We start from the raw sequence: 13124 nt of genomic DNA on the forward strand, positions 1-13124 counted from the left end.
CTCTTCAACAAGCACTTTCTTAGGCCAGGACACAACAAGCTACTTGACTTCTGGCTCTGTTATCTATGTCAGTGATAGCATACCCATTGGTACAATTACTTCAGATACTACCCCAATAATAAGTGATCTCCCAATCAATGAAAGCACATCACTTGAAGGAGATAACGCTTCTTCGACTGATAGCAGCGATGAATGGGAATACTCGACTTCTTGTGAGTCAGATACTACCAGCATCCCTCCAATGGACTCTTCAACAAGCACTTTCTTAGGCCAGGACACAACAAGCTACTTGACTTCTGGCTCTGTTATCTATGTCAGTGATAGCATACCCATTGGTACAATTACTTCAGATACTACCCCAATAATAAGTGATCTCCCAATCAATGAAAGCACATCACTTGAAGGAGATAACGCTTCTTCGACTGATAGCAGCGATGAATGGGAATATTCGACTTCTTGTGAGTCAGATACTACCAGCATCCCTCCAATTGATACCGTTGATCCCACAACAAGCGTCTCTGGTTCGGATATTTATACCAGTGTCAGTATGTCTGTTGGCTCAATTACTTCAGATACCCTTCCAATATTCAGTGATCCTTCAACCAATTTAACTACATCACTTGGAGGAGATCCAGTTTCTATGTCGACTGGTTCTGAATGGGAATACTCTACTAGCTGTGAAAGTTCTGAATTATCAACCACCTCTGCTGTTACAACAGATCCTGAGTCATCGTCATCTTATGTTGTCTCAACAAATCGTGAGTTATCCTCATCTTATGGAGCGATTTCAGTGGACACCAGTAGTGATTCCGATTGGGAATACTCTACCAGCTGTGAATCCACAGAAGAATCAGTTACTACCACTGGAACTTACACCCAAAGTTTTACCAGTGATAACGGTTGGACAACTGTAAGCTCTTATGAGTCAACCGACATATTGCCTACTGATTCTTCTGACTCTTGGGAATACTCAACACTGTGCGACACTAATACTGACACTGAAAGTGGAATGCCAACTGTGAGTACGTCTACAACCAGCATTGATGTGAACACTTATACAAGTGATACCATTACTGCAAGTAGACCTTACACTTTAATTTCTTCTGTTGTCAGTGGTTTGGAAACCGTTGTCACCACAGTGGTACTGAAGGGAAACCAGAAGGTCACTTCTTATTACACTTCAACATTACCACCACAAGTCATCTACACAGCTGTTAGAAATACCATTGCCAGCGAGTATGCCTCCGTTTACGAGACAGTGATAACTTCTGCTGTTAGTGAGATTACTCCTATTATTGCAACCATTACTACAACCCCACCAGCTGGTTCTGTGAAGACAGTAACTATTACTGAAACATTGACTATCGTTAGAACAGTTACTATAACTAAGACTTATAGTCATGGTTCTTATGTGACTGAGCTGTGTGTGGAAGAAGGTGATGATTGGGACTACACTCAAGACAACAATGGAGGATCTAGCGGAGGATCTAGCGGAGGATCTAGCGGAGGATCTAGCGGAGGATCTAGTGGAGGCTCAAGTGGAGGCTCTAGCGGTGGATCGAGTGGAGGATCTAATGATTGGGAGAACGTTTGTGAATGGGTTCCTTATGGTTCTGAGGCAGGGTCTGGATCAGGCTCATCAGGCTCCGGTTCTGGATATGGATCTCCAGGCTCTGGCTCCTCTGGTTCCGGTGGTTCTGGTTCCGGTGGTTCTGGTTCCGGTGGTTCTGGTTCTGGTAGTTCTGGTTCTGGTGGCTCAGGTTCTGGTGGCTCTGGATCGAACTCTTCAGGTTCAGGATCAGGTGGTTCCTCAGGTTCTAATGACAATGGTAATAACGATGAATGGGAATGGTATTGTGAGACAGATGGTGACGTTACTACTTATTTCACTAGTTACGCAACTAACGTGAAGACATACGTAAACACTGTCGCACACACCTCCTACTACACCACCACATATGAACAAGAGCACACCTACACCTCAACTTCAGGTGGGAAGGTTATCACCGAGACTTCTGTTGAAGACATGGCGTGCGAATTGACAACCGTGATAACGTCATTATCCACATCTCTTTCTACTTCCATCTCCACAAAGTACTTAAACTCCACCAAGGCTGAACCAACTTCAACCAGAACAAGCAAATCATCAACCGCCAAGAGTTCAGGCTCGCAGTTGACTTCATCTGCTGAAACATCATCAGACGCAAGCTCCATCAGTGGTTCACAATCTTCTGGTACTAGCGACTATTCTAGTGCGACCGAAGCTCCATCTCTGCTGGCTCCTTCAAGCTCATCGGACTATTCTAGTGCATCTGGTTCGAGTGTTGTGGAAGCATCCTCATCCTCTGAGGCTGCTTCCTCATCACAACCAACTAGCAGTGGTGCATCATCAGTTGCTCAAAGTTCAAGTTCATCTGAAGCACCCAGCTCATCAACAGCAACCGAAGTTTCATCTAGTGAATCTTCAAGCCAACCAGCAAGTTCAAGCGCACAAGAATCATCCACATCATCAACATTGTCTCTTTACAGAAGAGATGAAGAAACACTGCTGGTTACGGCGACTGTACAAACTAATGGGGCGTTGCGGGTTTCAACGGGCTCCACGGTACTTGTTCTCTTGACATTCATATGTGTCGTCTTAATGTAAGAAACGCTTGCAATTGCTATCCAACCGTTTTTATACTTTTTAAATACTTAATTTTGGGTGCAAAAAATCTGGTAATCCCACAACGTTGACTTAGTTTCTAATGTAGTACCTGAGTATATACACTGGCTAAAAATATAATTATAACTGAACAAGGTAATAAAGCTTGTAAACATACAATTATAACTCTTTACTACTTAACTCCTACTACTGTATGTTAACACCACCAGTGAAGGTTATTCACATGCTTAGACATGAGAGTCCTAAACTGGTCACTTTTCACAACAAAAGATACACACATAAGAATAGGTTCTTCTTTACCATCAGTGCTATAATATATATGGGTCTGTTTAGTTCATGGTAGTTACATCACTTATTACAGCTCTTGAGGTACACCAGCAGTTTTGTATGGGGAACACCATGAGAAGCGACTCAAAAGCGAACTTTTATTTCACTCCACAAAGCGCGACACAAAAGACAAACGGAGTTCACCAGTCGGAAACTATCGCCACTGGTTCGTACTTATATAAGCCGCCGCTGCCTAAACAAGATCACATAGACCAACTGAATTACGGTCGACCATCATGGACCGACAGACGTTTTTCTTTATTTTGTTCTTGTTCACGTTTTACTATCTTCAATCGGGAGCAGAACAAGTTCAACCAGATGAACGACATGCGTTGCACAAGTTTGAGCAACAGTTGAAGGATGCCAGGGAAACATTGATGGAGAATGAGTATTGGAAGGGGTATGGGAATCTTACGGGATTTGAACTTTCATACGGAGATAATTTAAAGGGGTTGAATGTGAGTACATTTGAGTTTGACCCTGAGGATCACCCCTTTGTTGAGAATCAAAAGTATTCCATTTTACCAGATGATATAAGAGATGAGATCATCAAGTTCTGGGTTCCTGATGGAGGCGATACGTCTAATGATAACGAGGCAGCTGCTTACTTGCTAAACATATCTGGAACAGCCTATGGAGAATTCGTCAGAACCAAGAAAGACCTAAAAGATCAAGCCCTGTTCAAGCCTTTACCATTGAAGTTACCAAAATATTTACAGGATTTTGACGATGAATATAACCGTGGACAATATGAGGATTCCAAAAGAAGATACGAAGAAGATCCTGATCATAATCCACCTCCTGAATATTATCAGCCACCACTGCTTTTAATGGGTAACTTGACCACTGGTACATGGAAGATGTCTTTGAATTTGAAGAATTCTGACTACAATTTTCAAGACGATAGAGTTTCAAAGTTTGTTCAAAAGAATCACTTGACAAGGATTGATGACGCAGTTTTGGTCAAAGCAAATATCAACATAAAAGATACGACTGAGTCCGAAACTCACGAATTGGATACAGAAGGGGTATATTTCCAAGATTCAGGATGTATGGTAACCACTACTACCAGTGGGAAGTTTTTTGGTTATAATGCCTTACCTCATTTTGCTTTTGATGCTCATAACTATGATTACTATAACGATTCAAAAGTATTATTGGCACAATTAATTAATCTGACCGATTTTAATAAAGAAGTGTCAATTGATACAATGCACACATATTTATCCAATGCTAAAACCACTTGTGAATTTATAAATTGGTTTAAGTTTGGTAAGACCCAATTTACCAAGAACCAGTTGCGGGCAATTGATGAAGAATTAGAGAATCCGCAAGGTATTCCTCTTCCTTCAGAACTTCCTCAGTTGGTGATTACAGACTATTTAATGTATTCACCTGATTGTGGGATCAAGATCGCCTATCATGCTTCGAATTCAGATACTACTACGGATAAAGGTATCTTGAAAGGTGATAGAATAGAAGTATTCTATAAGCGAACACGTATCAATCTTACTTGGTTCTTTGGACTTTCCTTCATCCAGTTATTACTTTTCCTCAGACAGATCAAACGACTTCATACCCCAAGTGCTTTGAGTAGTGTTAGTATTGCTACCATGTATACCATTGGGCTTTATGACTCAATTTTTACTATGGGATTCCTTCTTTTCAGTCCACTTGCAAGCAAGTTGTACTTGTTAACCACGGCCATTGCAATTATTAGAGGTATAATTTGTGTTTTTGAGTTCATATTTATAGTAAGGTTGTTAACTGCACAATCCAATGAAAGAGGATCATCTTGGTGGGATATAATGAGAGGTGGATTTACTTCGAGCTCAACAAATGAGCCATCTCAGGTAACTGAGATTGAAACGGATGCTTCCGCAACGATATCATCTTCACCACCAACAGGAGCCCAACCGGAGCCCAATGCTCCTACGGGTGTGCCAGATGCACAAGTGGTGTTTACTGGTCCGGATGAGAATTATTATTACAATGGGCTTATGGCATCACTGGTTTCACTTACTATTGTTTTCTTTTTCATGATAATTCAGGTATCTTATTGGCGTCGGTCATATAGACATGCATTTGAGTTTATTGCACTTTTCATATTCAGTTCACTATGGTTCCCTCAATTTTTACGATCCACTGTTAAGAATAGACGATACTGTTGCTTTCAATGGGAATTTATATGGGGGATGTCCATTATTCGCTTGATACCGATCTGGTACATGTTCTTGTATAAAAATAACCCATACAACCATTATTATAGTCCTGTCACTGCTGGAATATTGACAGGGTATGTATTGGTACAAATATTTTTAATAATGTTACAAGAGCGGTTGGGTGCACGGTTTTGGGTCAATGATAGATGGCTACCTCAAGCATTTGACTACCAACCTATTATGTCTGTTGGAGATATTGAAAATGGGTTTGCAAGCGATATCTTTGCTAACATGACCAATAACACTGAAGGCACTACTACCACCACCACCACCACCACCGAAGAATTAGATAATGATGGATGGTTGGTTTGCAAGACAGACTGTGCTGTGTGTATGAATCCAATCGAAATACCCTTGCGTAACGATAAAGATGGTCTGATTGAAGGCAACAAAAAGAAGCAAAGTGCACTCAAACGAATGTGGAAGAAGAAGAGAGACTACATGATAACTCCATGCCACCATATATTCCACCAGGAGTGTTTGGAGGATTGGATGAAGTATAAATTACTGTGTCCCATATGTAGAAACAATTTACCTCCTATATAGAAGTGTATGGATCAAAGTTGCGTTTTAGGTTGTCATTTTGATCATGACTGTTTGTAAAGGTCCTGTGAGTTCACTCGGAGAACCCAGGAATAGTCGAAGCGGGAATTGCCGAAGTAGCGGAGTTTAACACAAACAGAGATTATATAAGCTTTCCAGTCTGATGACACAAATCAATCTTTCTTGCATTGGTAAGGCTTAGGTATAACCGGCCAACAGCCACTAGAATTATTAAGCAATATCGTATAGCATTTACCCATGTCACTAATCAGGTATTACGAATACTAAGCGGGGTTGCAAGCAACTAAGGGAGTAATAAGGAGTTAAGGGAAGGACAGGACCCGGATCACCACATACAAGACTAAGGCGTAAAGGGCAATTGGTATCATCGTACCATTTTCGCAGCCATTCATACCGACAATCTGCAAGGGACAAATATTGTGGGGGCTTTCGGAGAAACGATGGAGCTAAGAAAGTCCATGAGGTAAGGAAATCCGTTGCGGCAGGTTAAGGAGGTTCCGGGGGTCATGTTATATTCTGTGGACAAGCGAGGCTTGAGGACAAAACCAATGCTTAGCACAGAGACAGGCGTTGTATCAAATTGCTTGACAGTTAACCGAGTATGAATATATTGGCATTTGGCTCCAGTGCCATGTGAAGCTCGGCAAGTATGTACGACCTTAATAATACCAATACATATGACATGATGATGATCGGGAAGAATGCATTGTTAAGTTTGTGTTGTGCATGATATGAAAAATCAGCGATTAGGTAACTGCTTACCTAACAATTATCGGGTTCTTATTGTTAGCAGCAGCTTCACCACATAATACGAACACTTGATGGGCTTTCTATTGCACATGACAATATTTGCCTGCGACATGGTCATCATAGTACTAGATAGCGACACATAGTACTATATTCTTCCGACGCACCCAAAGACAAAAAATATATGAGTCGATTTTCAACTCCAATGGACCGACCTTAGAACTCGGGGATTGAGCCGGTTTTGTGTAACTAACATATGAGCTGATTTTTGAACGGTATATACCGGAAAAGAAATCATGAAAAGGAATGTTTTTGACCACCAAGCCGAAGTTCACCGTAGCGACTCCCAATTACTATTAGGAGATTGTGAATGGTTTCTTTTTCTTCTTGTACTGGTTCCATTGTTAGTGTTGAGTTTCAGTAGTATCATTTTAAGTGAGATTATCGTTTGTGTCACGCTGTGATTGTCTTCTGCAATTTCTAAGGTAGGAAAGACTTTTGTTTAACAAACTTCTTTTCCCTCTTCTTCATCCATAGTGAACTCATCGGACGATATAACATTCTAAACGTGCTACTCAGTAGATACAAATAGAACCAACTGCTATCAGTAGTGTGAATATTATAGTGGTGATGACAGAATACACCACCAATAACATGGAGTACTTTGCCTTTGACGATGCGGATATGTTTCTCGACTCCATCTCCGGAGCTATAGGTGACGTATCACCATCTTCCATTGGAACATTGGAAAATGATGTCAACGGTTCTGCCAATAGCGGAGGAGTATCGATGTTTGAAGAATCAAACGACGGAACGTATGGCTTTATGCCCACAATGATTAAGAATGAATCTGTTTCTTGGAACGAAGAAATGAACCAAAATAATATGTTTGGGGTTATTGCTGAACAACAACAACAACAATCTTACCAGCAACACCCTATGCAGCCACACAACAATTCAATATCCTCAGCTTCTTCAATGAATTCTTCTCATGGAGATTCTCTATTCAACGATATGAATGTGCAATCATCGCAGATGTCGAGTCACTCATATTCCAATGAGTCAAGTAACTTGACGCCAGAAACAAACATATCTGTTTCTTCGAACTATACATCCCCAGTCAACATCAACACTTTGATGACGAAGACCTCTTACCGGAACGAATCAATGGGTGCGGAACAGGTTGGTTCTAATCCTGCTTCCGAGGTGTCTTCTCATACCACCACACCAGGAGGAGCTTTGGATGGTACCACTCGTTTAATTAAGGTTGAATCTGGTCATCTTGCAGACGAAGATGAAGAAGATATTGGCTCTGTTAAGTTGGAAGAGTCTACTACTACCGCTGCTAAAGCTTCTAAAGGTGTTGCTAAGGGTAAAGTCTCAAAGACCCAAAAGAAAGACAAGACTTCCCATAATATGATAGAAAAGAAATATAGAACCAATATCAATTCAAAGATATTAGCCTTACGAGATGCGGTTCCTTCTCTTCGTGTTGCTGCCGGTTCAAAGGACGTTTCTTTGGCTGACTTGGATGGTTTAACTCCAGCTTCTAAATTGAATAAAGCAAGTGTCTTGACAAAGGCAACCGAATACATTAAGCATTTGGAAAGAAGAAACAAGATTTTAAAAGATCAAAATATCCAGTTGCAAAAATTAATCCAAGAAGCCAATTTACACCCTAATGGATATCGTCATATTCAATCGGTTCCTCCAAATATGCAACAACAGTTGCCTCCACCTCAACCTGGTACATTTGGATATGTTCCTTCTCAAGCTAACGAGCAAGGGTTCAATTCTTCCCCAATTCAACAATCATACTCCAGCTCATCTAACGATAATAATTTTGCTTACTCAGCTGGTACCGAAGCTTATGAAATTCCGCCACAAATTGGTCCACAAGGTTTCCAAATGGTACCTCCACAACAACAACAACATCAGCAACATTATGGTCAACAAAAGGGCTTGGGTAACAAGCTTTTGATGGGTTCCATGGCTGCCATTATGGGTACATCATTATTTGGTGGCGATAATGGTGACTTTAAGGGCTTGAGCGCAATCCCCATGATGTCGCTGGTGTTACCCCTGGCTGTCTTACATCCTTCGCCAATGACTGTACAGTTGTGGCATTTTTTAAAGATTATTGTTGTTCTCGCTTCACTAACAAATGTTATAATGCCATACATCAAGAGCCTTACATCTGCCAAGAAAGCTGACCGTTCTAACATTGACACCAAAGATGATGAGAATAGCAATTTAGTGATCTTGAAGAACTGGTTACTTTGTCGATTGGGATTGAGCTTACCTATTTGCTTATCTGAAGGTAAAAAGCAACAAATTTTGCTGAAGTTAAGTGGTGAAACTGTGGATAAGGATTTATTGTACGACTACATCCAATTATCTAGCAGTGAAGTTAAATTTGAAAACTGTTTCTTAACTTTATTGGTAGGCAAGATGTTAGTAGCGCAAAAGCCATGGACATCTAAGTTTATTGATCGCCAATTATCAGTGACTGCATCTCTTATGCTCAATTTGGAGTATAGAGGAGATAATGAATCCTTAAGAAGATTGAGTACGTTAGTTAAAGATGTTGACGGCTTGGGATTATTTGGTGCTGACTATTTAGTGAAAAGATTGATGAATTTGTCAAAGAATATTAATATCAACACTGATATCAATGATGGACAAAACCATCTCAAGTATATTGAAGTCTACCATGAGGAATTATCAAGCCAATCCAGCTCTTATTACAATTTGGTTTTGAACTGGAGAATTTTGGATATCATTCACTTGTTAAACTTGAGTTATTTGAAGACCATATCCGTTGGAGAATCCACAGAAACTCTTATTGCAGACTTGAAGAAATTGAAGAATTTATTGGATAACGATTCCGCGTTGTACAACTATTATAGCATGTTTTTCACTATTGTTAACTGTGAGAACTCCCCAGAGTTGATGAGAGACTTGCATTCCCATGTGGTTAAACTATTGGAATCTTTTAGATTGATCAGAGAAGGTCAAGATTTGACTGATCATGAAATCTTGGACACAGATGATGAAAGAGACACTAGTGAAGAAGATTATGAGGTTGTAGATGGCTTTAAACCAACTATTAATGAACAAAAAACATTAATAACATCCTTCAACATGGTTAATGCCGAGCAGTTTATCGTCCTTACCTGTTCCACATGCATGAAGTACTACAGAGACGGGAAATATTCCGAGGCCTTGAAATTGTTGAAACATATAAAAAATGTGTCACTGAAGAGCAGCGAATCAGATTTACCATCCTTATCATTTATTGCTTTCACAGCTCTTGTTTCATTAGTAAATGAGATCGTTGTTGATAACAAAATGGAACTTGATGAAGCCAGCGAATCGATTTTGGATGGCACCATCAAGTTACTGAGGGAGTGGTTAGATGAATCGTCTTCATTTATGAATGTAGACTTGAGGAATAGTTTACTGGATTTAGTTGTGAAAAAGGGTATGGTTTTAAACGGGATTGGCTTAGATGATTGTGACGAATAATTACAACAAACAAAGGGTACTACGATACCAAAATATATTTTTTATCATTGATGTTAGTTTTTTATTTAATTGTACAATAATTGTTACGCTGAATGTAATATAATACGTACCTCTTATATAATACGAGGGAGGTTGCCATGCAGTGCATGAGATCTTTATGGAACTAAAAGAATTGAAGTGCATTAACGCATGATAAGACCAATTGCAGAGGGAGGCTTACTAGAAGTCTTCTTTTGTTGACTATTAACATTGTTCTTGTGTCGAGGATTTCAGCCCATTATGTTTTTGCCCCCACCCCCTTATGTAATTTGACCAAATGTGGATGTCAATTATATGGAAGTAGTCAATTCAATTGAGACTACAAGCAGGATGCACAAGACTGAGGGCTTGCGGACTTCGTCCCAAAACGACGAAGACGCAGCTTAATGTATGTCTGTTCATCAGTAGAACGTAGTGCTATGCAGGTATCGGACCCTATACCCACCAACCATAGAAAAAGCATGACTTTCAAGAATACTAGTTCTAACACGCCTTGTTAGGTATAGAATAGCAAGATGATTATTTATCCTTTTCTTGATGCTATGTTTTGACATTGGCTGACATTTTCAAACGAATTGGGCTAATTTTCTACTGCTATTTATAAATGGTGTGTGAAAATAGTATGGATTTTTAGTATCCCTAAACAGACATTAGTAAATGGAAATTATAATGTCCTATGTCTGGTTTGAGCCACCGTGGCTGTAACATTCCTTATATGATATAACTCTAGAACTTTTTGGTACATTAGCATAACAAAACAATTTTTAACGAATCAGGATCGGTTTAGGTTGCTTTTATATTGAAACGGGTTTCGGACTTTCACATCACGTAATTGAGTCGAGTGCTAAGTGTTTGATTCGATTCTACTCAAATAAACGGCTTCTGTAAAGTACAGAAGCTTCCATACATACTCTGCAAGGGAATGTACACTATACGATACAATACACCTTTTCATGTGCGATGCACTATCACTAAAATTAATATTCTCATTTTACATGTTAAATCCATGGCATCTTGGACTAAGTAATTACCGTCATGCATTAAGTTAGTTTACTGCATCGACTCATATAATATTACTAAAGTAAGTGATAACAATCGGAATCACAACCTACAATAGCCATATAAGTTATGACCTTTTGAAATTTACCATGCCCTCCCTGGTCTCGACAATAAGTTCCAATGGGTCTGAAACAAATAGTTAAAACGTATCCATGGCTCGTATCCCATCGCTTGTACTTGATAACGGCGTTTGATCCCACCTTGATTTGGTTTTGAAACACTTCCAATGGAATGAGTGTAAAAATAGTAACCAAAGCGGGCTCCTAGCGGAAATTGTCCGACAATATTTGAAAGCAGTCATTTACTTTGTCTACTAAATATAGTCATCAACATTTCGGCTAAGCCAATCCAGGTATCGATTGCACGGAAAATAGGACGCATAATTCCGTGGTTACGCATTGAAGATATGGATATGGCGGCAAATGCAATAACTTTAGACGGCTTGCCTGCGCTGGAAGTTTAAAGGCAAAAAGTAGCAACAACTTGCAGGATTTGTGCTTGATTATTACCTTTTTAAATTCAATTGCGTTTACTAGGCATTGACTTTGAAAGGGGTAGGGAGTTAAATCTTGCTTTGTTTCAGCACTTCGCTCAGCTCTCATGCGTACCTTTCCACGCTGTTGTGGATTATATTATTGCTTTGTTCATCAAAATATGGAGAAGCCCATCACAGGACAGTGCATAGTCCGCATGATGGCAGCAAAGTTTCGGATTTGTTGACTATGCTAATGCTCCAAACGTTGTTACCAATGAATCACAGTTAATCATGTAAATTTAGTGCCTGAAAAATTGAAAAAATAACCTTTCTAAGCATTTGAGAGAATGCAATTACTTTTAATAATTGAAACACCTTTCAACTATAATTAGGGGTCATTAACGTAAGTAGATGCAGATAATGGGAAGGTTCAATATAATTTTCCATTGAAAAGTTGATAGTAAATAAGGTTTTAGCAAAATTCGAATGGCTTCATTACTGTGCATAATTTCCTTTTGAAATTTCCGTTTCTTTCTTTCTTTCTTTAAATGGCCTTGAGTTCCAGGTAAGGGATCTCATTGTGACTCCAAATCAAGGCTTCTAATTTCCCCACCAATTACAAGTTTTCTGCTAGTGAGGGTTGTCCCACGTTACCAGGTACGAGGTGCTAAAAATTCTAGTAGAAATGCATCAAAGAAACTAAATTGCCAGATGTTGTGGGGTTCCGTCACACTCCCCTCCTAGAAAGGCTGATGGACTAATGCAGTGTATTCTTGAAGGGCGTAAAGGATGCACTCCTGTTGGACATAGCCAGATTACAGACAAAGAGAACACCACTAGAAAATTTAAGACTTCATAATAAACAATAAATCAAGACTAAAACTCATGAAGGAGTGTGTCGGATTTTTTTTTTTGGTGTCAGATTTCAACGTTTTATGGATTATCTGCACATAACGCGGGAAGTAGGTTATTCTTGAAAAGGCTCAAAGTAGAAGCCTTATGCTGGCCTCGGAAGAACATTCACTAAATTATTAGGATAACAACAGCATGTGTCTGCGCCAAAAAAAAAAATAATAACAATAAAAGACATTCTAATATTTAAAGATATATAAACAAGAAGATACTTTGGAAACTACAAATCTCTGACGTATATGATGAAGTTAAACTGTATTTGTTATTTCACGGAATTATTTTATAGCATTAATGGAGACAAATTTCATATAAGTGTCAGGTTTGTCCATCTGTCTGATCAAGGTGTCTTAGTATTGTGGAACCAATGGCTAAATGCACATCTGCAGTCCGTACGTAGCACAAACCGTCATATCTTCTGCAACTTTCCTACAGAGATTGTTCGTCCCCTACTTGTACTGTAATAAGCTTGCCGACGCGACCTGGACATGCAGCTTGTTAAAAACAAGCCTTACTGTTATGTTGAAAGAGACAAGCTCTCACTTTAATAGTACTACCTGGATCGTTTTTTTTTGGGGGGAGGAAGAAG

General features: G+C 39.5%; 2 protein-coding genes across 2 annotated transcripts; both read left to right on the forward strand.

Annotated features, from left to right (window-relative positions):
- Positions 1–547: 547 nt before the first annotated feature.
- KQ657_002637 (ubiquitin-protein ligase) lies at positions 548–5760 on the forward strand (the record flags this gene model as incomplete). The annotated part of the gene is made up of 6 exons (XM_043193391.1): positions 548–2219; positions 2377–2408; positions 2478–2517; positions 2875–2915; positions 3140–3158; positions 3296–5760. The coding sequence occupies 6 exons, from the start codon at positions 548–550 to the stop codon at positions 5758–5760; spliced, it is 4269 nt and encodes a 1422-aa protein (XP_043047400.1).
- A 949-nt stretch (positions 5761–6709) lies between these two features.
- On the forward strand, positions 6710–10053 carry CPH2 (Cph2p; the record flags this gene model as incomplete). The annotated part of the gene is made up of 2 exons (XM_043193392.1): positions 6710–6713; positions 7118–10053. The coding sequence occupies 2 exons, from the start codon at positions 6710–6712 to the stop codon at positions 10051–10053; spliced, it is 2940 nt and encodes a 979-aa protein (XP_043047401.1).
- Positions 10054–13124: the final 3071 nt, after the last annotated feature.

This window comes from Scheffersomyces spartinae (assembly GCF_019049425.1).
Source record: "Scheffersomyces spartinae strain ARV_011 chromosome Unknown scaffold_22, whole genome shotgun sequence".
Classification (NCBI taxonomy): Eukaryota; Fungi; Ascomycota; class Pichiomycetes; order Serinales; family Debaryomycetaceae; genus Lizanozyma; species Lizanozyma spartinae.